Source organism: Cercospora beticola, chromosome 3, assembly GCF_033473495.1.
Source record: "Cercospora beticola chromosome 3, complete sequence".
Classification (NCBI taxonomy): Eukaryota; Fungi; Ascomycota; class Dothideomycetes; order Mycosphaerellales; family Mycosphaerellaceae; genus Cercospora; species Cercospora beticola.
Window position 1 is genome coordinate 2,135,722 of NC_088937.1, and position 21,149 is coordinate 2,156,870.

Consider the following 21,149-nt stretch of genomic DNA (forward strand, 5'->3'; position numbering starts at 1 on the left):
AGAGGAGCCAGCCCTCATTACGCATGCATCTATGCTGGCACATTTCTCATGTATCTCTCATCCCTGCATTCACCACAATGAGCAACCTGAAGCTTCTTCAATAAATCACGAATTTCCTAAAGTGGGGGAGTGTTAGCATAGAGAGTGCTTGCATATTCCTCAGGATATCTTCCGCCAGCTGGCTCAGCCTCCTGACACGCTTTCCTGATTTCCCTCTCCTCTTCCTCGCTCAATCTGATCTTCAAAGCTCCCACATTCTCTCCAATCCTCTGAACGGAAGTTGTGCCTGGGATAGGGAAAAAGTCTTATCCTTGCGCCAGAATCCAGGCGAGAGTGAGTTGGCTCGCGGTGCAGCCTTTTGTCTTTGCAATTTCAGAGAGACAGTCGACAAGCTTGAGATTATGAGGGAAGTTCTCAGGAGAGAAACGCGGAGCATACTTGCGCATGTCATCTACAGCCAGATCATCTGGGTTGCGGATCTGTCCTGTGAGCATGCCACGGCCAAGAGGTGAGTACGCGACAATTGCAACGCCGAGCTCGCGAGCAGTCTTCAGCAAGCCGATTTGTTCAGACTCGATGTCAAGACTGAATGGTGAATATCTGAGAGTACGAGATCAGTTGTGCATCGAACTGGACTGGAACTTTGCAGTACACCTACTCGATTTGTACCGCATCGATGTGCTCAACCTTGCAAGCACGTCGAAGAGACTCGGAACTGCACTCAGAGAGTCCGATGTACTTGATCTTTCTCTCTTGCTTGAGCTGCTTCAACGATTCTACGGTATTCTCGATGGGAGTCTTTTGATCGAGGCGATGGCAATAGTAAAGATCAATGTAATCCACATTGAGGCGCTTCAACGACTTCTCGCATGCTTCACGGATATACTCTGGATCGGAGCGAGTAATGAAATTTCCGGCCGCATCGACCGATAGGGCGAATTTCGTAGCGAGAAAGACTTCCTCACGCTTCCCAGGGTTCTGCTTGAACCATTTGCCTGTGAGATTGTAAGCATTTGTCTTATCTAGAAACGCTGTATACTGACCTATCAGTTCTTCACTGTCACCATAAATATCTGCTGTGTCCCAGAACAGGTCTCCCTCTCGATACACAGTATCAAGAACTTTCAATCGTTCAGCATCCGGCTTGAGAGCTCCGTACATGGCACTCTGCAGATAAAGTTAGCATTGTTTGGTCCTCCCGTCTTTCAAATTTTACACACTAGGCCCATCGCGCCATAACCCAAGCGGGTGACTTGCGGTCCATTTTTGCCCAATCTGGCTGTCGGTAACTTGGTCTGTGCCATCTTCTCTGAGTTCGCTGTGCTTGTGTGTTCGGTTTCGAGGATGTCAGTATTGAGCGTGGCAGGGTAGCTCATATATCCTCTTCAGGTCGCCAAACACTCGTATGCTTAGCAATCGCGGACATTGCACTTACTTCTTGTTGCAACAGCTTGGTGACGTTTTGTCTGCTTCTGGCTTAGCTTGTGCGTGATATACTAAGCAATATGGAATACCGGTCGAAAAGAGATTCCGTTCCCCGGACAATGTTATGACGGCCCGCCTACCACAAGCGGACGCCTCCAGCGTTTGTCGATGTATGAGTTATTCCCAAGCAAGCGCCAGTCACGGTTGAAGGAATTAAAAGTCCATCGTTACAAATCGGGAGCACTGAAAGTGCCTCAGCCTAGATTCCAGCTTTCCTCTACGATATATTCGTCAGAAACATCCACAAAGCGTATCGGTTCCTCGCCTCTTTCGAGCCTCCAGCGGTTGCTGCTTGCAAGCAGTTCTCCACAGCCTTTCACAGCCCACGCCCACTTTGTGAGGAAGGCCGGTGTTGCTTCCCAATTCATACTCTCATGCGGTTCTCCCCACACAACGAGCCTAGTACGCCCTGAAGTTACTTCGTCCGAACCTTCCACTGAGGCGGAGGACGCACTTCTTCCAGGCGTATGTCCAGTTGCACGTGAGGATTGCGATCCACCTTTCCGCTCGAGAAGCGGCGGTATAACCAGAAGCTCCCCGATCAGGTCTCCCAACATGTCCCAATGATCGAAAAGTCCTTCGTGCATGATTAAATTATCACGCATTTGCGGGAAAGGTAGTAGATTGAGCCAGAGATGATGAGGCTGGAGTTGTTGCAGTCTAGTCGGGACGAGGGCCGGTGGGGTATTGGGGTTCAAGGGATAGATCATAGTGTTGTCCACATAAGGACCACTAAGAGGGCAGGTAACTGGGGAAGGTGGGGGATCTTTCCAGCCGGTGAGGAAAGTGTTCAGGGTACGCTTGTTCGAGACGAAAGCGCGAAAGACATTGTACTGAATGAGATGAATCAAGTGATCGGTGGAGAGGGGAAATACAATTGCCGGCGGAGTCACTGGTGGGCCGTCAACGGGGCAGGTAAGTGGCTTTTCATAGTGCTGATGAGGCTGCGGAGGCTGCAATGTTACACTGTCGCTTTCTGGTTGCGTCCAATCATCAGCGACAGTCGTGCCCTGCGGTGCTGCCGGAGCTCCTTGTGAGGCCAGATAGGCGATTTCATCAAGACGCCACCGATCGACCTGGAAAGGTCGCATTGGGAGATCCGTCTTTGCAGCCTGTGCCTTCTTCCGCTGTCCTGGATGACTTGTGAGTCGAGCTGAACACATGGAGTTGGACGAGAAACTTACGATGAGCCCTCTGGCTTAGCCTGTTCTGCAACTGCCTCCGTTTCTTAGCCTGAGCTTGAGATTCTTCCATCCCGGCTGCCTTCTCATCGCGCCCAGAGTTCGAAGACGCCATCGCGATCTCTTGGCGTGCCTACACGAGGTGCGTGCAGATGTGTGCGTGGGCGCGTGGCTGCTTGATGATGAGGATTTGGTAAATGTGTCATGGTGCAGGTGCAGTAGCTAGTCCCGGAGAAAGTCGAGTTTGAAAGGTCGTCAGAACGGCAGGAAGTAACGTTAGGGAGCATATGCACTTGGACCAGGGATCCAAGCCACACTGAGAAGACTAGTCCAGAACCGGATAGAACGTCAGCACGCTATTCACGCCAATGGGACAGGGACGAGGCATCAGCCATCAGCCATCAGCACATGTTAGCGCTCATGCATAAGGTCTGGACCCTGCAGCAATACCTCCTAAGTCCGTGGTATGGAACTGACGATGGACCAACTGCTCTTACAACATCACGTTATGACAACGATTTGTACATCACGTCGGCGATGTGTCGTGATGACATGCAATATATCAGTCCTAGAATTCCATTGAGACATGGAAATCGAAAGTTAAAGTATGATAAGCTGCTCTACTGGACCAATTGCTCGACCAAAGAACTTTCAAAGTCTACATCTAGCATGAATTCCACTCAATCCACCACAGACCTGAGGCAACGTATCGAACAGACAGCTCGATCATTCCTCTTCAGATTCGAAGAGAGCTCAACAAAGAACGAGGCCTCAATCATCAATTTCGACGTCATGGAAGATTGCACTCGACATATGCTACCTGCGTCTGTAAACCAGACTTTCCAGCTTCCAAAGGATTTTTTCTTCGATAACAAGACCTATCAGGAAGCCGTAGCCAACGACATCAAGGTGCTCAAATTCAAGAACAACGTCCTTTCCAACTTGGTCATCGACACTGAAGCCAGACTGGCCACCTTTACGTCCATCGCTGAAATACATCCTGTCGATGGCTCAGATTGGTACTCTGCCGAGCAAGCCTGGTACCTATATTTCAACGACGATGGGTCCAAGGTCGCTAAGGTGGTGGAGTTCTGCGACAAAGACGTTCTCGTGAAAATGGCGAGCGCATCCAAGTAAGAGACTTCGAAGAGGCTATTGTTAATTGGTTGCTTGTTTTGAGACAATTTGAGGAGGCATCTGATGCCGTGCTTAGTTGTGTCGAATGTAAGGGTCTCTAGGGGCGTTGCGAGTTGGAAGAAACGATGCAGAGTGTAGACCAAAGTATTGATTGGTTCAAATCTCATCATTTCTGCCATGTTGCGTTAAAAATTGGCAGAAAATGTAACGAGAAGCAGCCGCCCTCATGTCCATTTAGAGTGCCTCAATTGGCATCAAGCTCAAAAGCCGTTGTCCCTAGAAGACAAGCAAGTCCGCTATGCAATGGTTCAACCTCTTCACAGCATAGTGATACTACTCATGACGTCCGTATTCTGCGACGCAACTGGTGGCTGACTGAATCGTCCGACCGCACCTCGGTGCCAAGTTTCACCAACTTCCCCTTTTGGTCACCGCAAAACTATAACTCTTCTCCTCTCCTCTCACCTGTACCACAAGACTCCTCATTGCTGTCTCTCGTCACGATCAAGGTACGTTGAGCTTGAGCTTTATCATCCGTTTTCTGATGCTATGATGAAGCCTATCGCAATTCACTCGCCGTTCTGAAGCTTTCATGCGGACAATTTGCTACTAGACTCACTGATCGATCCTGTTCTCGTCGGACCTGTATTCGCGCGACTCATTGAGAGCCGAGCAGCTAACCATTGTCATTGACGTCTAGATCCCTGTAAACAGTGACGGGACCGTGAGTGAGGAACGATCGAAAGCTTCTGTCCTCTCGAACCAACGACCCTTCTGCGGCGCTTTCGTTTCCGCACAATCGAACGGGCAGTTGCCAAGGTTTTAGAAGAGCCAGGAGGGAAGTGACTGCAGTAAGAAAAAGCTGTCTTGGATTTGCGGAAGGAAAATAGTGGGCGGACCTGGTTCTCCCTGGGTAGAGTACTTGGATGCTGAGAGCCCCAGAGCAGGGAGGTGTCGTGCGTAAGCCGTTCTTGACAAAATGGGCTCTGGAAACGGGAAGGGTAGTGCTCCGTAACGCAATGCTCGAGGATGGTAGAGCTCCAGTAGTGGGCCACCACTCAGCACGTAGATGGAGTCCAGAAGCACAGTCCAGCAGGTGAAGGACATTGAAACATCAAGCCGACCACGACAACCCACATGAGAATAACAATCTGGTATAGAGAGCTCCGCCTTTTAACGTACACACACAAGTCCACAGATATCCTGATCCGTAGCCTATTACACCTCATCAGCTCAGCTTCCGCGATTACCAGCAGCGTTCGCCTCAATCGCACGCTTCCTCCTCTCCTCAATACCCATGACGATAGCCAAGCTCAACACTTCCAACTCTTCTTCCAGTCCGGCATAGAACTCGATCTTTGCAAAGGGCTTGAAAGCGAACCATGTTCGATCTTTGTGATAGGCGGCCAGCACTACTCCAGTATCAAGATCGATGAGATGGTGGTCCCCAGCATTTGTGCAATCGAGGATACCGTCGGCAGCACTGTTCCAAGTCAGTGGGATAGTCCTACAAGAAATGAGCTTGATCAGTGAGTCGTGGTCACGTACCTGCGCCAGCACAGTCGACGATGCTGAAAATCAAACAGGTAATCCTTCTCGTTCCAGCTGTTCCATTTCACTTGTGGCCACTTTTGGTAAGGCGTGGAGTCCATGGGTCCGGCGCGAACATAAAATCCAGAGCGAATTTGCTTGAACTTGCAAGCCTGTTACAAGAAACACATGTCAGCATTTGTTCCAAATATCGAGTGGTTATCCAAGCCAAGCCTTGCTCGATCTGTAGCACATAGACTTACCGCAACAATCGGTGCATTGTGCGTATTGCCAGCATGAACCAAGACCAATGGCGTGCCGAAGAAGCTGCACTTGATCTGCACGAATTTGACGACTCTTCCGTTCTTCAGAATTTCCATTTGATTGGTCGCGAATTCTCCCACGAAGCGCACCTCGTAGACCTTTCGCTTTCGTGGTGGCTGCAGCAATCCCATGCGTTGTGTTGGTGAAGGGATCTGCTCGGGTACTGTAACTTCCCTCGTCTTAACTTGTCTATCTTGGAGCTCTGGCTCGCTGATGACAATCTTCTCATCATCCGGGATCCATTGAGGTGTTGTCGGAGAATATGTGGATGGTACGGAGTAGACAGAGGGCGCAGAGTCGATGGAGAGGCGGAATGGATAGTTTCGTATGTCGTGTGGGGCACTCAGAGGAGGTGAGTACAGTGAGGGTGACGAGTCGACAGAGTAACGTGATGGAATGTGAATACGTTTGTCTCGTGCAAAGTCGATAGGAGCTTCTAGCTCTGCAATCTGTGGCTTTGCAACTTGTGGCTTCTGGTAATCTGGAATTCTGAAAAGTGGATGATCGTTCTCTGGTGTGCTTGGTGCGCTTGATGTGCTTGCATCATCTTCGGAAGTTCTGAATGCAGGGTGAATCTTGGTTGGTATCCTGATTGGCACGAAAGTTTGTGTCTTTGGGCTGCACATTGGTGCCTCGAGCTCCACGACGTATGGGTTTGGTTTTTCCGACTTTTGCAGCGACAGGCTCTTTTTCTCAATCACCAGCGGAGGCGGAACGTCTTTCTCGGGAACGTATGGTAGACGTTGAGCAGCATTGTCCGAAATGTGTGAGTTTAGGTCCGCGCTGTCTCTTCGATAACGAGGTGAGGAAGCGTAGGAGTTGAGGAAGTTTTCGCTCTTGTGACTTTTGAGGGATCGCGGTTCCCAACTTTCAGGAGGAGCATCGAGACTTGGTGTGAATTTGTGTGAGTACTTGGATTGCAGCGGTCGAGCCTGCGACGCTGCGAATGTATCTCCTCTCTTCACGACTTGATCGTAGGCTGGAGGAGGTGTGGTAGGAGATTTAGAAAACAACAAGGTTGCCGACCGGCGAAATGGCGAAAGTGGCCCCTTCACAATCGTATGTCCAGCATTTCGACCCAGAATCTCATCGCACTTGGCAGACGACATTCCCGCAGTAAAGACAGTAAAACCTCTTCCTGGAGGGTAGAAGAAAATGAAGTTGTTGTTGTTGGAGAAGGAACCTACCGTCTATTAGGCTCCAAGCCCTCGGTTTCTTCATATTTGATCTTCGGTGTTTTCGTGTCGGAGCGACTACGAGCCAGACTGAAGCGGTGACGACAGCGTATAAGTCCGGTGTACATGGGTTGCAGAGACCATTAGGCGGGCGGGACGCGGCAACGTGCGTGATTGGTGCATACTGCCGCGAATTTCCTTGTAGAGCCACGCGCAACGGTGGCAACGAGTAGGTCGCCTAGCTGCCTAAGGTCTTGTGAAGCAGAGCTTGTGATCTTTTGCTGCATGTTCGACTTGGTATTTCGGGACTTGTCCTGCTCTAGTCTCTTGTGCGTGCTCGGTATCGTCTCCGGCTCTGTTTGCACTGCAGCTGACAAACAGTGGTTTGATGAGATTAGACAGCGCCAAAGGCAAATGCTTATGCCGATTCTGAAGCCGGAGCTCCGTCTGTGAGAGATGCTGTCACTTAGGCCAAAGGACCTGCAGTGACTCTGGAACGGAGAAATGTAGAAAGCCCGGAGAGTCCGCATTGAGTCTCACACCGGGCGGATTGGTAGATACGAGAAGCGTCGAGTGCATCGGCATGTTGTTCGCACAGGTCTCATCTGAGCACAGCTGACATGCTGACCTAGCTTCGTGCACGCCATTCTGTCCCTCTTGCGTAAAATTTGTCAAGTTGCAGACCAGCTCGAAGTTGGACTTCCAAAGAAGAGGAGGCGCCAAGCAATACGGCAGCAGCCGCACTTCTGCCTGAGGCATTTTGCCAGACCTCACTCTCTGCTCTGACACTTTCCCACAAAGAGAACATACTAACATTAAAGCAATTTTCCTGTTGCGCCCAATGCCCGCGGAATCGAATCGCTGGCGCATCTGAGAGTATCTCGCCTAATGCTCTCGCTCGTCCGACATTGACTTTTGCACAAACCCAACTCGACGTGGTCATCGATTTCGCATGCAAGCCTGCGCGGTTCGCACTGGCCATAGGCTATGTCCTCAATTTTGCGACTTCTCAATAGGCTACTGCCGTTCGCCACACCTGGCACTCCAGTCTATCAAGATGTGATTCACCTCGGTGTCCTAGCAGTCTTATTATACTTCGCTCCACAAATTCAAGAGAACCTTCAAAGAAGAAATCGCAGGCTAGATGATGGTGTTCACGATGAGCAGATAGATCAAGCACCCAATTATCAACGAAACGACGCGGATGAGCCCAATGGCAATGATGGAGTCCACGACACTCACCAGCCGGAGCGAGAGAATGGCCATGTCCCTCATCCGATCCAACCAAACGCTGGAGTCGCAGCAGAAGAAGACCCCAACGAACCCGGTCCAGCAAACCCCGCAGCCCGCATGGCTCCAGCCCAACGCAACATCGGCGCCAAGAAAGCTAAGTCACTCGCCAAAAAAGACCAAAGACGCGCCTACCACGAATTCCAACGCTCTCAAGGTGATGCCCAACGCGCCAAAGACGCAGAAGGCGCTGCAGAACGAGAAGCCGCTCAAGCTGCAGAAGTCGCGAGACGGAAAGCCACAGAAGCGAAGCTAGAAGAGAAAAAGGCCAAGGAGAGAGAAAAGCGAAGGGAGCAGGAACGCAGGGAACGAGAGGAGCAAATTGCGTTGAGAGAACGAGCGATTGAGTCTGTGAAGGAGGCCTTGGAAGAGAGGAGGATGTGTAATTTGTTTGATGTGGGGAGGCAAATTGGAGGGGATTTTGATGAGGTTTCTTTGGAGAACATTTTGAATGCGGTGGGCGTAACCGGGAAGAGTAAGGATGGGACTGTTACTACAATGGTGACTAGTACGGGATGGGTGGTCAGAGTAAGGAAAGAGGATATGAAGAGGGCGTACGAGAACGCTGCGGAATCCGGAGAGAAAGAGATCGATTGGGAAGGCTTTGGAGAAATTTTGAGGAAGAGTTTGCTTGAGGCGATCGAATGAGGCTACCGAATGCCAATGTCGCTGACTCCTCCGGAACGAACTGGCCCGATCTCTACGTTCGCGATGGACGGGATTTTCAACACCAAGTTTTCGAAGACGTCAGATCCATTCTGGTGCGACAAGCGGTTGCATCAGCTCATAATACCAATACTGCTGCACACATTAGTGATCGTACAAGTCAATGATCTGGCTGATCGTACTTGCCGGGTCTCTCCTGGTCCTGCTCATCCCGTGGCCGGGAGACTGGGGCCCACGAGAGTAGGCCGAGGAGGGCGTTGGGTAACCCTCGTGAGGTCTGCTTGGGGTCGCCGTAGAAGGTCTGCTGGGGGTTGCCATGGGTCTCAAGGGCTCTTGAGATTGCCTGAAGCCGTCCCAGTCGTTCATCGCCGAGTGTTGTGAGTAGAAGGAAGAAGCAGTGCTCATCGCATCCGGTGCTCGTCGTCTTGGGTGTGCAGGGCGAGGGTGCAGAGGAGAAATCGGCGGCGAAGGAATACGCCAAGTTTCAGCGCCATTCCTGCGTTCGGTCTCCTGAGGTCCGTCAACGAAAGGGTCTGGAAGAGGACGAGCGACAAAAGCATCCGGCGAAGGAATCTGGTGCTGAAATCCCATCTCCTCCCTCCCCTCCTGCCGGCCCCTTCTCTTATTCTGAACAACCTCTTCCTGAAACTCCTCAATCCAATCCCTCTCATCCTCACCTCGGCCAGAATCACTATCACGCCCCGAAGCATCATATCGATACCTCGCAAACTCAACAGCCATCTCCCACATCGGCTTCACAACCTCTCTCATCTCCCCAGCAAGATTCTCCCCCTTGACACTCGCATACCAAACCTCCATCCACCGCATCCTCTTCGAAGCCCTCCAATTCCTCCTCCCCACATCGCCCGCAACAAGCGCCCCCAAAATCTGCAACCCATACAAATCCCCCGAAATATTCGAAAGCTTACAAGCCGCGCAACAAATCTTCCTCTCTTTGTCTTTCTTCCCACTCTTCCTCCCCTTCAAACTCAACATCCTTCTCAAACCGCCCACCTCCTGCTCGTCATCATCATCTTCGACAAACTCGGCCGAAATAGGCCCATACTTAACATCCAAAGACAATCCCCCAGACCCTTCATAGTTCCGACTATTACTCCCCCAACTAACAACCATATCCCCCAAAATCTGCATTTGCAAATTCTCAAAATCGTATTTCTTCAATTCGTCCAAGTGGACTGCGCATTTCAGATGTCTGACCAGACTCTCAATCGGTCTGGGAGACAGGTTCTTATGCAATTCACAGCAAGTGCTATGGTCGTCAGAGGAAGAAGAAAATCGAGCAGCGAAAGAAGAAGCTGGAGTTTCGGGTTTAGAGCGGAGGAGATGAGGCGGGAGTTCGAGGATTCGAGCTTGGAGGGCTGAAGCATGAGTTGCGTAAGAAGAATCGAGAGGGAGAGGCATAGGGCGGAAGAGTGGTGCGAGGAGGAGCATGTCGTTGTGGGAGAGATCGCAGTAGCGTTGGGGTGGGAAATTTTGGTCGTGGTGGCGGCCGTGAGGGCCACGGCGGTGGGAGGAGCTTCGTTCGTGGGGCATGGTGTTGTTTGTTGTAGAGCAGAGGCTTTTTCTGGCGTCTTGTCAGTATTCGTGACAGAGGTAAGGCTGTCGAAGTAGTTTTATCTTGTTCGTTCCTGCAAAGTGAGACTTGCGAAGCGCGTGAAGTGCTGAGACAGTAGTATCGCAAGTGAATTGAGCATCAACCGAGATCGAACTCGCTGAATATAGTTTCGATGTGTATCTGAGTACAATGCATTATGCGAACAAAAAGCCGCTTTGTCTCACCAGCCTGGAACTGGTCTCGCAGTGTTGTCGTACAATGTAATTCTTTCTTTCAACGCCGAAACAATGCCAACCTGTGGCTTGCTTCCAAATCTCCAATCCTCTTCCAAAATTTAGGGCGTATCGTCTGAATGCGTACCCCATTACGTGCTTGAACGCTAGATGTGTATTGAATAAAGTGACAAATGCGGATGCATCAAAAGTGCAGCTCATCTTCTGCGATTGCTCACCTGAAGCCGTGAAGTAGGCTTGGTACAGAGAAAGCACGTGCGAGAACCGGTAACCTGCGAGCCACCGACGCAATTTGCATGCTGGTATTGAGTACAGCTCGTACACTGGACCATCACTCCTTTTTCTCGATTGTCTCCACAAAGACAACGAACTCGCTTTGCCGGAGAAGACTGGGGTTGCGAGAACTGTGCAGGATGTGTAGGTGAGATGCTGGGCTGATGCTCCGACGTGGACATCTTGGACCATCTCCTATTATGCGCGTCCAGCTCGAACGAGGTACGAGAGGTCAAGGTGAGGCCTCTATCGAAGTCTTCAGACCCGATAAACGATTGTCTCCGATCTGATGAGACGTCCATGGGTGCTGTGTCAATTGAGGTTGCACCGGAGTTGTTCGCCCGTCGCGAGCTATTCCGGCTGGGATTGCGTTTCCGCAGGCTGTTTCCACGTCGGAGCTGCGCTGCCGCGGCGATTGATGCTCGAGACGGCGCGACCTTCATCGAAGCAGCTGACGAAGTCCGAGGTATGCTGAGACCATCAATGCCTTCGATAGGCGGATCGAGTTTCGCTATCTTCGGGTTTCGGTCTTCTCCTTTTGTAAACGTGAATGAAGTACTTCGGCTCGGGATATCCTTTTCGCCCTCTGACTCCTCATCCTCACTCGAGTCGCTGTCATAGAGTCCCGGATATCTCTCCCGCATAGCCTTTGTTGGGCTGTTTTCGCGCGGCACATCCGTCCTTACAGCTCGGGCACGACCAAACTCGTCAACAGTCAAGATCACGCTCGGTGGCCTCGCCTTTCTGCTTTCCGATATGGAACCTAGATTGGTTCTTCCAACACGCTTCAGCGGTGATGCTGTTCGTGGCTCTTGAAGGACACTGTTTCGTCGACTCAGCGTTTCAGCACTAGAGAAAGACTGCATAGACTGCGGCCTGGCAGTGCCAGTGGTATTGCTTCTTGAAAGTACAGGCCGCGACGTTGCGAGGGTAAATGAGCTACCAGTCGAGCTGGAACCAACTGTCGTTGTGGTATCGGTACGCTTGTGTTCCGGCTTCTTCGACTCCGCTTTCCGGCCTCCCTTTGGTTTTGGGTTCGACTCTAGAGCACTCGGCTGCAATCTCTGGTGGGTTTTCGGAGGTTCCTGTGAGAACTCCTGAGGTGGCCGGATGGGCGAGCTGTATACTAATGATGGGTCAACACTAGTGGTAGTTGCAACAGGATCTGAAATGTAATTGAGCTGAACAGCTGACGCAGGTCGCTGTGTAGCAGGTTGAAGCGAGAAACTGTTCATGGCAGGAGTGTTGAAAGCCGTGGGTGATGCAATATTTTGCTGTGGCTGAGTCTGAGACCATTGCATAGACGCGGATGAGTTTGGTGCGAAGGGATCGTCCAACATGGGTTGTTGCTGTTGCATGGCGACAGGAGTACCATGTTGATCCCAGAGGAGCTGGGCTTGTGGCATAGCTGGAGCGGTAGCAGGGCCGAAGTTGCCAAACTGGTACATGTTCGGCGACATCTGCAGCTGCGGATTCTGCATTGGCCTTTGCAGGAAAGCGACATTCGGACTGGCAAATCTCCTTGATGCTATGGTCGACGGCGTACCAAAGGCGACCTCCTGCATTTGAGGCTTCTTCACTGAAGACCCTCGAGTTGGCGGCGGTGTTTGCATTTGGATGGTATCATACGTCAAGGACTGGTTCACAGGTACGGCAGTCTGCGGCCGTGAAGTGTTGTCGTACATTGGGCTCATGATGAAGTTCTGGTACATGGCAGCACCTGGTGGTGGTGGCATGGCTTGGCCGTGTTGATGGGCGTCATGGCTGCGGGTGTCTGGTGCAGCAGTGTGCGGCCGCTGTGCTGCGTGCATGTCTGGGAAGTCGGCTTGGCACGGTGTGTAGCTGGCCATCTGCGGCGTTGCAAAGGCATCGTGGAAATGTGAGGGGAACGAGGCTGTCTTGGGCGTGTGGAAGACATTGGGCGTGTATGCAGCGCTGGTGGGCGTGGCTCCCGGACTGGGGAAGTTCCAGTCGACGGCACTGTGTGCAGCATCAATATAGCAATTCCCAGGGTGGATGTTTGTGTGGTGGTGGTTCTGCATGGCAACCATACGTACCCCGTGTATGCCTGTTCGAACTCCATCGTCCCACTGCTGCCTCTTGCTTTGTTTCGGCGTGGAAGTATATGCTGTTGCCTCTGGGTGGGTTCCTGCCTCTTCTTCCCCGTCCTCAGTAGGACATCCTCCTCTCCTTCAAAGACTTCGTCAAAGGGTGGGTGACCGGTGAGCTCGGCGGGCCGACGAGTGGGTTTCGAGACAGCGTTGGCTAGTCGTCGACGAAGTGGGTATATGGCGTGGGTGGTATAGCACACGGCCCTCTCTGCTCAGACTCTGCACCACGGCTCTTCCAGCGGCCACAGCGACGACGACAACGACGACGACAGCGGAGACGAGAGAGTGAATGGGAGCACAGTCCAGGCTACCGTCTTGGGAAAGTCACCTTATTGCAGGGAACGGCTCGCCAACGGTGGTGTGCAGGTGGAGCATCATTGGCAGACGACAGCTCGCAATGCACGGTTGCGCTTGCCGAGAGCCAGGTGTGGGAAATGTTGCAGCCCACTGTTCACCCTCAGGGCATTCCTCGCACGTTGGCGTGGAGATGGCATCTGCCATAGATGTGCATGCAAGTCAACCAACGCACGGGAATGCCTGGCCCAATGACCGCTGTGCCACCGCGCCCGTCTCTGGCAGCTCTCCTGCATACACTCGTCAATTGTCATCCACAATCACTCACTCTGGTCCCCTCGGAGACTTTGTGCTCGGCTCGCAGCACCACGCCGCCACAGCCAGCAGCGCGCAAGCGAGAGCTGAGTGCCGTCTGGCTCAGCTTGCTGCCACGGCCGAGCGCTGCTGTGAAAGTCTGTCGCTGGAGTCCGAGCTGGATCGACGCTATCGCGACACGAGTCAGCCCCGCCGGCCAATCACTCTGCGCAACCTGCATTTGATCCGTAGTTCTAACTTAGGGCTCGCAAGTGCGGTGTCTGCTCCGCCATTGCCCTGCTTTTCTCCCTCTGCTCTTCACACCAATGAATCCTCCCGCGCACATTGCGAAATCCATCTGGGCGAACTCCTCGTCGATACAGCGTGTCTTCGACTCGCACTCTGGCCCATTCATCGCTGCTCGGTCGTACCAGTACGTGTCTTGTCGTCGATCACTTTTAAGCTCCTTGCAAGTCGTGATCCGGTAAGCCGGGTCCAAGTTGCATAAGCTGAGGCCCGACCCGAGCTTCACATCGGCCCATCGACTGGTGCTTGCGTGCTGCATCTCGCTCTGCAAGGCACACCTCTGCAAGGTCCTGCTTGTTGCGAGATGATGAGTCTACTTTTCGACTTCACATCACAGTGGCGACATATCCAACGGCGTCTGCCTTCGCTCCTCTCGGGCACCGCATCCACCCGACTCAGCATCTGCCGTTGTTCCGGGGAATTGTCAGACATGCGGCTCCTGGAACCCAGGAGGGGTCAGCAATCGACCAAGAGTCGGACTAAGAATGTCGTCTCCTGTCTGCCGCCTCTTTTGGTGCCACATGACGCTAACTAATGCCGACTACTCGATTCTGTCTACAGCTGTCCGTATTGCCATGCTTTTACCTATTTGGTATGCACCTGCTCGCTCTTGTCACTGTGCTGCTGACACAATGTACTGTCTATTCTATGTATACCTGCCGGTCACGCTATGCAGTATGCTCAACGCCGTTTTCACGATATGCTCACGATTGTCCCACTCGGCGCCACACTTCCAACTCCCACGTGGTCCGCCAACCGATCAAACCTGCTTCTCAGGACCTCCATGCACATGCGAACTCAACCGCGACTGCTGTTCTTCCAATCGCCGTCCCTTCTCTTCGTCCTCCGCCTTTTTCCTCTCCAACTCCTGACACCATTTACTGTTCTCGCGTATCTTCGCGCCATACTTCAGAAAGGCAAACGGGACAATGCCCATCATCACACTGAGGAATCCCAGCAGACTGCAAGCCCACGCAACACCCAAACTCTCGAACATGGGCCGTGCTGCAAACGGCAATACAACCCCAAAAATCGCCCGAGAACAAGCCAAAGCGCCCATTGCTGACGCCGCAAACCGCTCATATGCGTCCACGGCATAGTTGACGATTGCGAAAAATATTAAAAGGAAACCAACCCCAAATGGAAGCGCAGACAACGTTGGAACGATCCAATGTATCCCTGGTCGAGCAGTCCATCCCAACCACAAAAGGCTGATCGCAAATAATGGCGCGCCAAGCAAGGCAATCGGTAATCGAACGTATTCCTCTTGTTGACTCCAGGCGGGTGGAGGGGATTTTGCTTTTGCTCGTTCGAGATAATGCTCCCACCAGAGGTAGACGATGCCGGCCAACATTGCACCTACTCCAATGGGAATAAAGGTGAGACCTGTTTCTCCAGCGTTGAACCCGTAAATTCCGCCGAAGATAATTGGGTAGGCTTGGAAGAACACTGGTGATTGAGGTCAGCTTGCATGTGTTTGGATCGGAAGGGAGGTAGGAACTTGCTGTAGAAAATGGCATAAGCCACCGAGAGGTACAAGCAGGAAAACAGCACGATCCACTCGAACAAAAACATCCTCACGGGCCTTGTCAGAACGACCGTCACGAATTCTGCCCAGCTCTGATCTTCCAATCCGATGGGCGCGACGATCTTCTCATTGCCAGTCTCTCGCCTCAACTTCTCCGCTTTTTGTTTCAGCAGAACAGGACCATATGTTTCCGGGAGAAAGATGACGGCCGGCCATGTGGCTCCAGCAATAATTAAACCACTCCAAAATGCCCAGCGCCAGGAGACAGGAGCTACAAAGCCGGATATAATGGGTCCAGCAAGTGGGCCCCATGTTGTCGCTGCCATGAAACTCGTCACCGCTCGGCCTCGGGCTTTTGGGGTGCTGTAGATATCTAGCAGTCAAAGTTGTCAGCCATTCTGCTCAGAAGTCTGGAAGGCTCAGGCTACCGTGCAGTACTCGAAATAGAGCAGTGATATGGCATATCTCACCCATACTCACCTGCATAGATTCCGCCAATAACACTCACTGGCGTCGAAGCCCCGATTCCAACGATCAATCGCATAACAATCAAACTTTCAAAATTCGGAGCCAATGCACAACCCAAATGAAACCTTGTGAAAACCACGAAAGTCGCAATCACGATCCATCTTCTTCCGTAGGATTCTGATAATGGAGCGAAGCACTATATCCGCGACATGTCAGTCGAATAGGTTCACTCCCAACCTCATACGAGATCAATTGATAAACACTTATAGAAATCCGTAAGTTGATGAGAGGTGCGCACTTACCAAAGGCCCCAAAACATACCCAATCAAATATATCGAAACTGGCAGAACGAGTAACGACTGGCTTGTGATATTGAAATATTCGCCGATCTGCTGTGATGCGCCAGAAGGTAAAGCGCTGCCAATTGTGGAGTTGAGTACGAGGGCCATGCAGGTTAGGAGGACATGAGTTTTCTTGCCGCGGGACCAGTTGTAAGGGTTTTCTGGATCGTCTTTGGAGAATGTGATGATTTGTTTGCCATTATCGGGGTCCTCGTAGAGATTGTGGTTGACGGGGTGCTGTGCATTGTCTCTTCGATGTTCTGTGGATGTGGGTCGTGAAGTTGGGAGGCTGTTGTGGGAGGTTTTGCGAGATGGTAGGTCTTCTTTGGAGGATTCTGCATGTGAGTTGGATTCATGGTGGGTGTTGGATGTCGTTCGTGCTGGAGAGTATTGGGCACCAGCGTCTGTGTTGTCTCTTGTTATGATTCCCGTGGGTTTGTCCGTCCCGTGGCGAGTATCTGGTTTCGCATGCTCGCCATGCTGGGCGTTCTCAGCACTCATCTTGATTGTCTTGTTTGAGGGAACATGCGACCATGCACTGCTCCAGATAGCGAGAGTACGTCACGGAGTTGGATGAGCATGAGGTGCATTCGATATGCAGTGCGATAACGGACTCTCGATTGTCAAACGATTAGCATAAGAAGGAGGAAAGGGAACTGAAAGTAGAGGTTTGTGTTTGGTTAACAAACTCTTCGGCGCTGCATGCTACTTCTGCGGCGCTGAATGGTCAGCAGGCCGCACCTTGCTGCTGCTGTTGAAGTCTTGCTGAGCCTGTTGTGCCTGTGTGTGATGCTATGTGAGGTAGACGGCTAGCCGGCACTAGATCAGAGTCTTGGGTCCCTCGGCTATCCTGCCGTGTGCCCGCATCAACGTGGGATGCTCGCCGTTGAGGAGACAGCGTACCACCGCAAAGGATTGGTGACCTCGAGATGACAGGTGAAGTCGAGCATACTGTGCGACGTTGTGCAGCCGAGCGAGGCCGCGGTTTCGACCTCGTCCAGGTTGGTGAGCATGGGTGCGAACACCGGCGAAGAACATGTTTGGCGGTTCCCACGCTTCAGCGATTTTCCAGCGGCGTCTTCAAACTTCGAGGTTAATGCTCTTGCCAAAACGGCCATAAAGTGCGGTCTTCAACGTTTGCATCTCTTCGCGGTACTCGCTGAGTTTCTCTTCGACCGCGCTCACTTCGCCATCAATGCGCTCCACGGCCGCTGATAGCAATTCCTGTACTTCGGAGACTGGAAGGTTGAAGAACGAATCACCGATTTTGTATCTGTTTGACGTTAGCGATTCTGGTGGTTTGGAAAGATTTGATACTGCACGCACGGAACTTTGTCATCTTCATCTGCGAGCTCAAGCTCACCAGATATTTCTTCCAAGTCTTCTTTGTCCTTCTGTCAATTTGTCAATCGTCTGTTCACGACTTGACATGCTTTTGGCACGCACCTGCTTCACCTTCAACTCTTCTTCGAGCCCCTTTTCGCGAGAATGAAGTCTGCTGAACCGGTTGATCTTGTCTTGATCTTCCTTTCTCACTTCCTTCTCTTCGCCAATTTCGGCCTCCTCTTCACGGGAAAGCTTACAACATCAGCCATCGCCACATCACATAGCTCCTGTTCTTCAGACATACCATGCGTCTTGACAACATTTTGACACCCCTGTAAGATTGTGGTCTGAACTGAAGTGTGGATTTGTGTGCGGGTTCTTGTTGCTTTCGGGAGCAGCCGATCAGCCCTACTTTATCTTTACTAAGCGGAGATCTTGGCAGAGCTGTCAAGATTGCAGTCCGAGGAATCCGCGTGCACGACAACAGAATGGCACGACACTGCTCCATCGGAAGCGCCAGGATATTTATGAGCTACCCGGCTCAAGCGAAGACTCCGTGCGGATTTCCCCCATCCGGTGTGCCCTACAAAGGCTATCCAGTAATCGTGACATTTGAGCCGTGAGAGGTAATTAGCCATAGGAAACATGTTTGTGAGCTGATGTTGTACAGAGCTATCTCATCTAGCGTTCGACCCAAGAAATCTCCTCATACCAACATTGCTAGCAGACTTACCCTTCTTCTGCTGCTTAGCTTCCAGTGGATGATCTTTCTCCCATTGCTCGTCGTCCCGATAGGCATCGATTGCTGCTTGCAGATCCCACTCGGCATTTTTCAAATATAACTGCGCGACGTCGTACCTAAGACAATAGGATATACTGGTCAGCATCAGCCGTGTAGTGTGAGTTTGATGGCAGTAAACTCACTCTGCAACTTTGCACGCAACTTGCCACCTTCGGATCTTATTCTTCTTCAGCTCCTCTTCCTCGCTCTCGACGGGCTGCGGTGATAATGACACTCCGCCATTGTAGTATTCGCCAGGGATCAAGACCGTTTTCCGGCCTTGTATGAGATGATCTGCGAAGACGTTGTTCGTTTTCCGTAAGGCATCAATCGGCACGCCGTACGCCAACGATAGCGAAGACATCGAATCATTCGGCGTCAAGAAATGCAGTACATCTTCAGCAACTTCGTGGTTCTGTTTCTCCGATGGAGGCTGCACAGGTTGATGCTCTGAATATGCTGGAGGCTCATCATCCCGGGCTGTTCGCCAAGGTGGCAATCGATCATCTGAATACGCAGGAGGGTCTTTGAGCCCTTGTGGCAACAGTGAAGGCTCCGTTGTGATCTGGCAATATGGACAGTACGTTTCGTAGCGCTTGTTCTGGTTCAGACATCGCGAACATATCGCCCTGCCGCAGCAGTCTAGATCTCGTCCTGGCAGAAGTGGCTTCTCCGACACCGGATCCAGGGGGCTGTCGAAGCGCGATGCACAGGTCGCACACGCTGTGGCCATGGTTGGAGTTCTCAAGTCGAACCTCACTGCGATAGATGACCGATCGATGTTTCGCACTTGTAGTCAATCCTGTTCGTCCTTGTTGTGCAGTTTGAGATCGTGTTTCGAGATGCGTTATGACGATTACAGGCAAGAAGCGATCGGCACGGTTTCCGTGGCGAATCCCTGCTAGTGCAGCCGGAAGGAGCCTTTATTCGGGAGCACGAGGCAGTGGCGTTCTTGTTCATTCTGGTCTGACCTGTCTCGCGCTCATCTTTCTTGCTTCAGCATCCATACGATCTTGTCCTGACCCCCATACACTCCTTTTGATCCCGCTTTCTACGAATTCGACAGTCCTCACCAACAGTAATACCCGCCCATTGTACGCTCCGCATCTCGCGACATTGCGCAATCGACTTGCGAGCAGAGACGCCTCCTGATCGCATAGCGTAGCACAGACGCACATCATTGCGGCTGAACTGCGCGTCGAACGATACTGAAGCGCCCACCGGCGCCATACCACCGCAGCAACTTTTCTTTCCGCCAGCATGGCGAACGCGACATTCTACGACCTTCCGCCGCTACCCGCCTACGAATTGAAGCCGCAGCAACCACTCATCTCAGGGCTACCCGATGCCTACCTCACACTTATACTGCCCATAGTCGCATACTGGGGCGTATCATTGTTCTTCCACTGCATCGATGAGCTCGACCTCTTTCCACAATACCGGCTACACACTCCAGCCGAGGTGTTGAAACGGAATCATGTCAGCAGATGGGATGTTTTCAGGGACGTCATCATACAGCAAGTCATACAAACGGTAGTGGGATTTTGTTTGACGATATTCGACCCGGAGCCCACCTTTGGAAAGGAAGAGTACGATATCGCATGGTGGGCGCAAAATCTGCGTTTGGCACAACGCGCCATCCCCTCCGTGCTGGCCACAATTGGATTGGACGCTCAATCAATCGCGAGCAACATTGGAGCTTCACATAGCGCGCTGGCAGGTGTGCTCGCTGGAGGTGTATATCCTGGCCTTATAAAGACTGTCGAGGTTATGGGCGAACCAATTGCCATGCCAACATTCGCAGAGTGGGAGCTCATTGCGGCCAAGGGCATCTACCACTATGGTATCCCAGCACTGCAGTTCCTGTTCGCTATCATGGTCGTGGATACCTGGCAATATTTCCTCCACCGGGCGATGCACATGAACAAGTGGCTGTACGTCACTTTCCACAGCAGGCACCATCGTCTGTACGTCCCATACGCCTACGGTGCGCTATATAACCACCCATTTGAAGGGTTCTTGTTGGATACGGTGGGCACCGGCATCGCATACCTTCTCTCGGGCATGACTGTCAGGCAAAGCATGTGGTTCTTCACCATGTCGACCATCAAGACCGTGGACGACCACTGCGGATATTCGTTTCCATGGGACCCCTTGCAGCACATCACCAGCAACAACGCCGGCTATCATGATGTCCACCACCAGAGCTGGGGTATCAAGACGAACTTCTCCCAGCCCTTCTTCACCTTCTGGGACACCTTGCTCGGCACAAAGTGGACCGGTGGAGATGTGAGCGCGCGATACGAACGTGCAAAGATCGCTGCTCAAAAGAAAGTCGACGCTGACAAGGCTGTGAGCAAGAGTGAGTCGGCAGCTCCTTACGCCCATGATGCATCAACAGCATCATCGACAGCCCGCGCGGCCCAAGTAGCTGCAGAGCCGCGGATTCCTGCGGGCAAGGCTACATATCAAGCTATCGGGTCTCGACAGCAGGTCTTGGACGATCCGGCTGGCGGAGGAATCAGTGTACTGGCAGAAGAGAGCGTTGAAGAAGTTAAAGCGCAGCAGAAGTTGCGACAAAGCCCGCGCAAACGATCCACCGGATCGAGTCTGAAAGGTTTTGCAGACCGAGTATCTGAATCACTACAAGGCAAAGGCACAGGCGTGCTCGGAGTTGAAAGCCGAAGCGGCAGGTAATAATTTAATACTGTACAACTGAGTTTTAATGAGGCAACGAAACTATCTTTTTCATGAGCTGTGTTCAGTCTCCTGTGACTTTTGCCTATCGTCAGCCATGCAATAGACCCTACCGCTTCGCACGCAGCGCCAT

General features: G+C 52.0%; 11 protein-coding genes across 11 annotated transcripts; 3 read left to right on the forward strand and 8 right to left on the reverse strand.

Annotated features, from left to right (window-relative positions):
• Positions 1-305: 305 nt before the first annotated feature.
• Positions 306-1,376, reverse strand: RHO25_004807 (uncharacterized protein; the record flags this gene model as incomplete). Its single annotated transcript, XM_023595717.1, has 4 exons — positions 306-600; positions 659-995; positions 1,044-1,167; positions 1,221-1,376. 4 exons carry the CDS (start codon positions 1,374-1,376, stop codon positions 306-308), a joined length of 912 nt encoding a protein of 303 aa, XP_023457443.1.
• Positions 1,377-1,679: 303 nt separating this feature from the next.
• Positions 1,680-2,781, reverse strand: RHO25_004808 (uncharacterized protein; the record flags this gene model as incomplete). The annotated part of the gene is made up of 2 exons (XM_065602597.1): positions 1,680-2,617; positions 2,670-2,781. 2 exons carry the CDS (start codon positions 2,779-2,781, stop codon positions 1,680-1,682), a joined length of 1,050 nt encoding a protein of 349 aa, XP_065458669.1.
• Positions 2,782-3,335: 554 nt separating this feature from the next.
• On the forward strand, positions 3,336-3,803 carry RHO25_004809 (uncharacterized protein; the record flags this gene model as incomplete). Its single annotated transcript, XM_023595718.1, has 1 exon — positions 3,336-3,803. One exon carries the CDS (start codon positions 3,336-3,338, stop codon positions 3,801-3,803), a length of 468 nt encoding a protein of 155 aa, XP_023457534.1.
• Positions 3,804-5,036: 1,233 nt separating this feature from the next.
• Positions 5,037-6,766, reverse strand: RHO25_004810 (uncharacterized protein; the record flags this gene model as incomplete). The annotated part of the gene is made up of 3 exons (XM_023595719.2): positions 5,037-5,286; positions 5,352-5,506; positions 5,597-6,766. 3 exons carry the CDS (start codon positions 6,764-6,766, stop codon positions 5,037-5,039), a joined length of 1,575 nt encoding a protein of 524 aa, XP_023457535.1.
• A 1,053-nt stretch (positions 6,767-7,819) lies between these two features.
• RHO25_004811 (uncharacterized protein) lies at positions 7,820-8,770 on the forward strand (the record flags this gene model as incomplete). The annotated part of the gene is made up of 1 exon (XM_023595720.2): positions 7,820-8,770. One exon carries the CDS (start codon positions 7,820-7,822, stop codon positions 8,768-8,770), a length of 951 nt encoding a protein of 316 aa, XP_023457407.1.
• A 162-nt stretch (positions 8,771-8,932) lies between these two features.
• RHO25_004812 (uncharacterized protein) lies at positions 8,933-10,342 on the reverse strand (the record flags this gene model as incomplete). Its single annotated transcript, XM_023595721.1, has 1 exon — positions 8,933-10,342. The coding sequence occupies one exon, from the start codon at positions 10,340-10,342 to the stop codon at positions 8,933-8,935; it is 1,410 nt and encodes a 469-aa protein (XP_023457533.1).
• Positions 10,343-10,794: 452 nt separating this feature from the next.
• RHO25_004813 (uncharacterized protein) lies at positions 10,795-12,953 on the reverse strand (the record flags this gene model as incomplete). The annotated part of the gene is made up of 2 exons (XM_023595722.2): positions 10,795-12,850; positions 12,928-12,953. 2 exons carry the CDS (start codon positions 12,951-12,953, stop codon positions 10,795-10,797), a joined length of 2,082 nt encoding a protein of 693 aa, XP_023457531.1.
• Positions 12,954-14,635: 1,682 nt separating this feature from the next.
• On the reverse strand, positions 14,636-16,713 carry RHO25_004814 (uncharacterized protein; the record flags this gene model as incomplete). Its single annotated transcript, XM_023595723.1, has 4 exons — positions 14,636-15,324; positions 15,381-15,776; positions 15,884-16,067; positions 16,174-16,713. The coding sequence occupies 4 exons, from the start codon at positions 16,711-16,713 to the stop codon at positions 14,636-14,638; spliced, it is 1,809 nt and encodes a 602-aa protein (XP_023457532.1).
• Positions 16,714-17,292: 579 nt separating this feature from the next.
• On the reverse strand, positions 17,293-17,860 carry RHO25_004815 (uncharacterized protein; the record flags this gene model as incomplete). Its single annotated transcript, XM_023595724.2, has 4 exons — positions 17,293-17,485; positions 17,539-17,606; positions 17,659-17,790; positions 17,843-17,860. 4 exons carry the CDS (start codon positions 17,858-17,860, stop codon positions 17,293-17,295), a joined length of 411 nt encoding a protein of 136 aa, XP_023457405.1.
• Positions 17,861-18,215: 355 nt separating this feature from the next.
• RHO25_004816 (uncharacterized protein) lies at positions 18,216-19,052 on the reverse strand (the record flags this gene model as incomplete). Its single annotated transcript, XM_023595725.2, has 2 exons — positions 18,216-18,396; positions 18,463-19,052. 2 exons carry the CDS (start codon positions 19,050-19,052, stop codon positions 18,216-18,218), a joined length of 771 nt encoding a protein of 256 aa, XP_023457406.1.
• Positions 19,053-19,579: 527 nt separating this feature from the next.
• On the forward strand, positions 19,580-21,016 carry RHO25_004817 (uncharacterized protein; the record flags this gene model as incomplete). The annotated part of the gene is made up of 1 exon (XM_023595726.2): positions 19,580-21,016. One exon carries the CDS (start codon positions 19,580-19,582, stop codon positions 21,014-21,016), a length of 1,437 nt encoding a protein of 478 aa, XP_023456580.1.
• Positions 21,017-21,149: the final 133 nt, after the last annotated feature.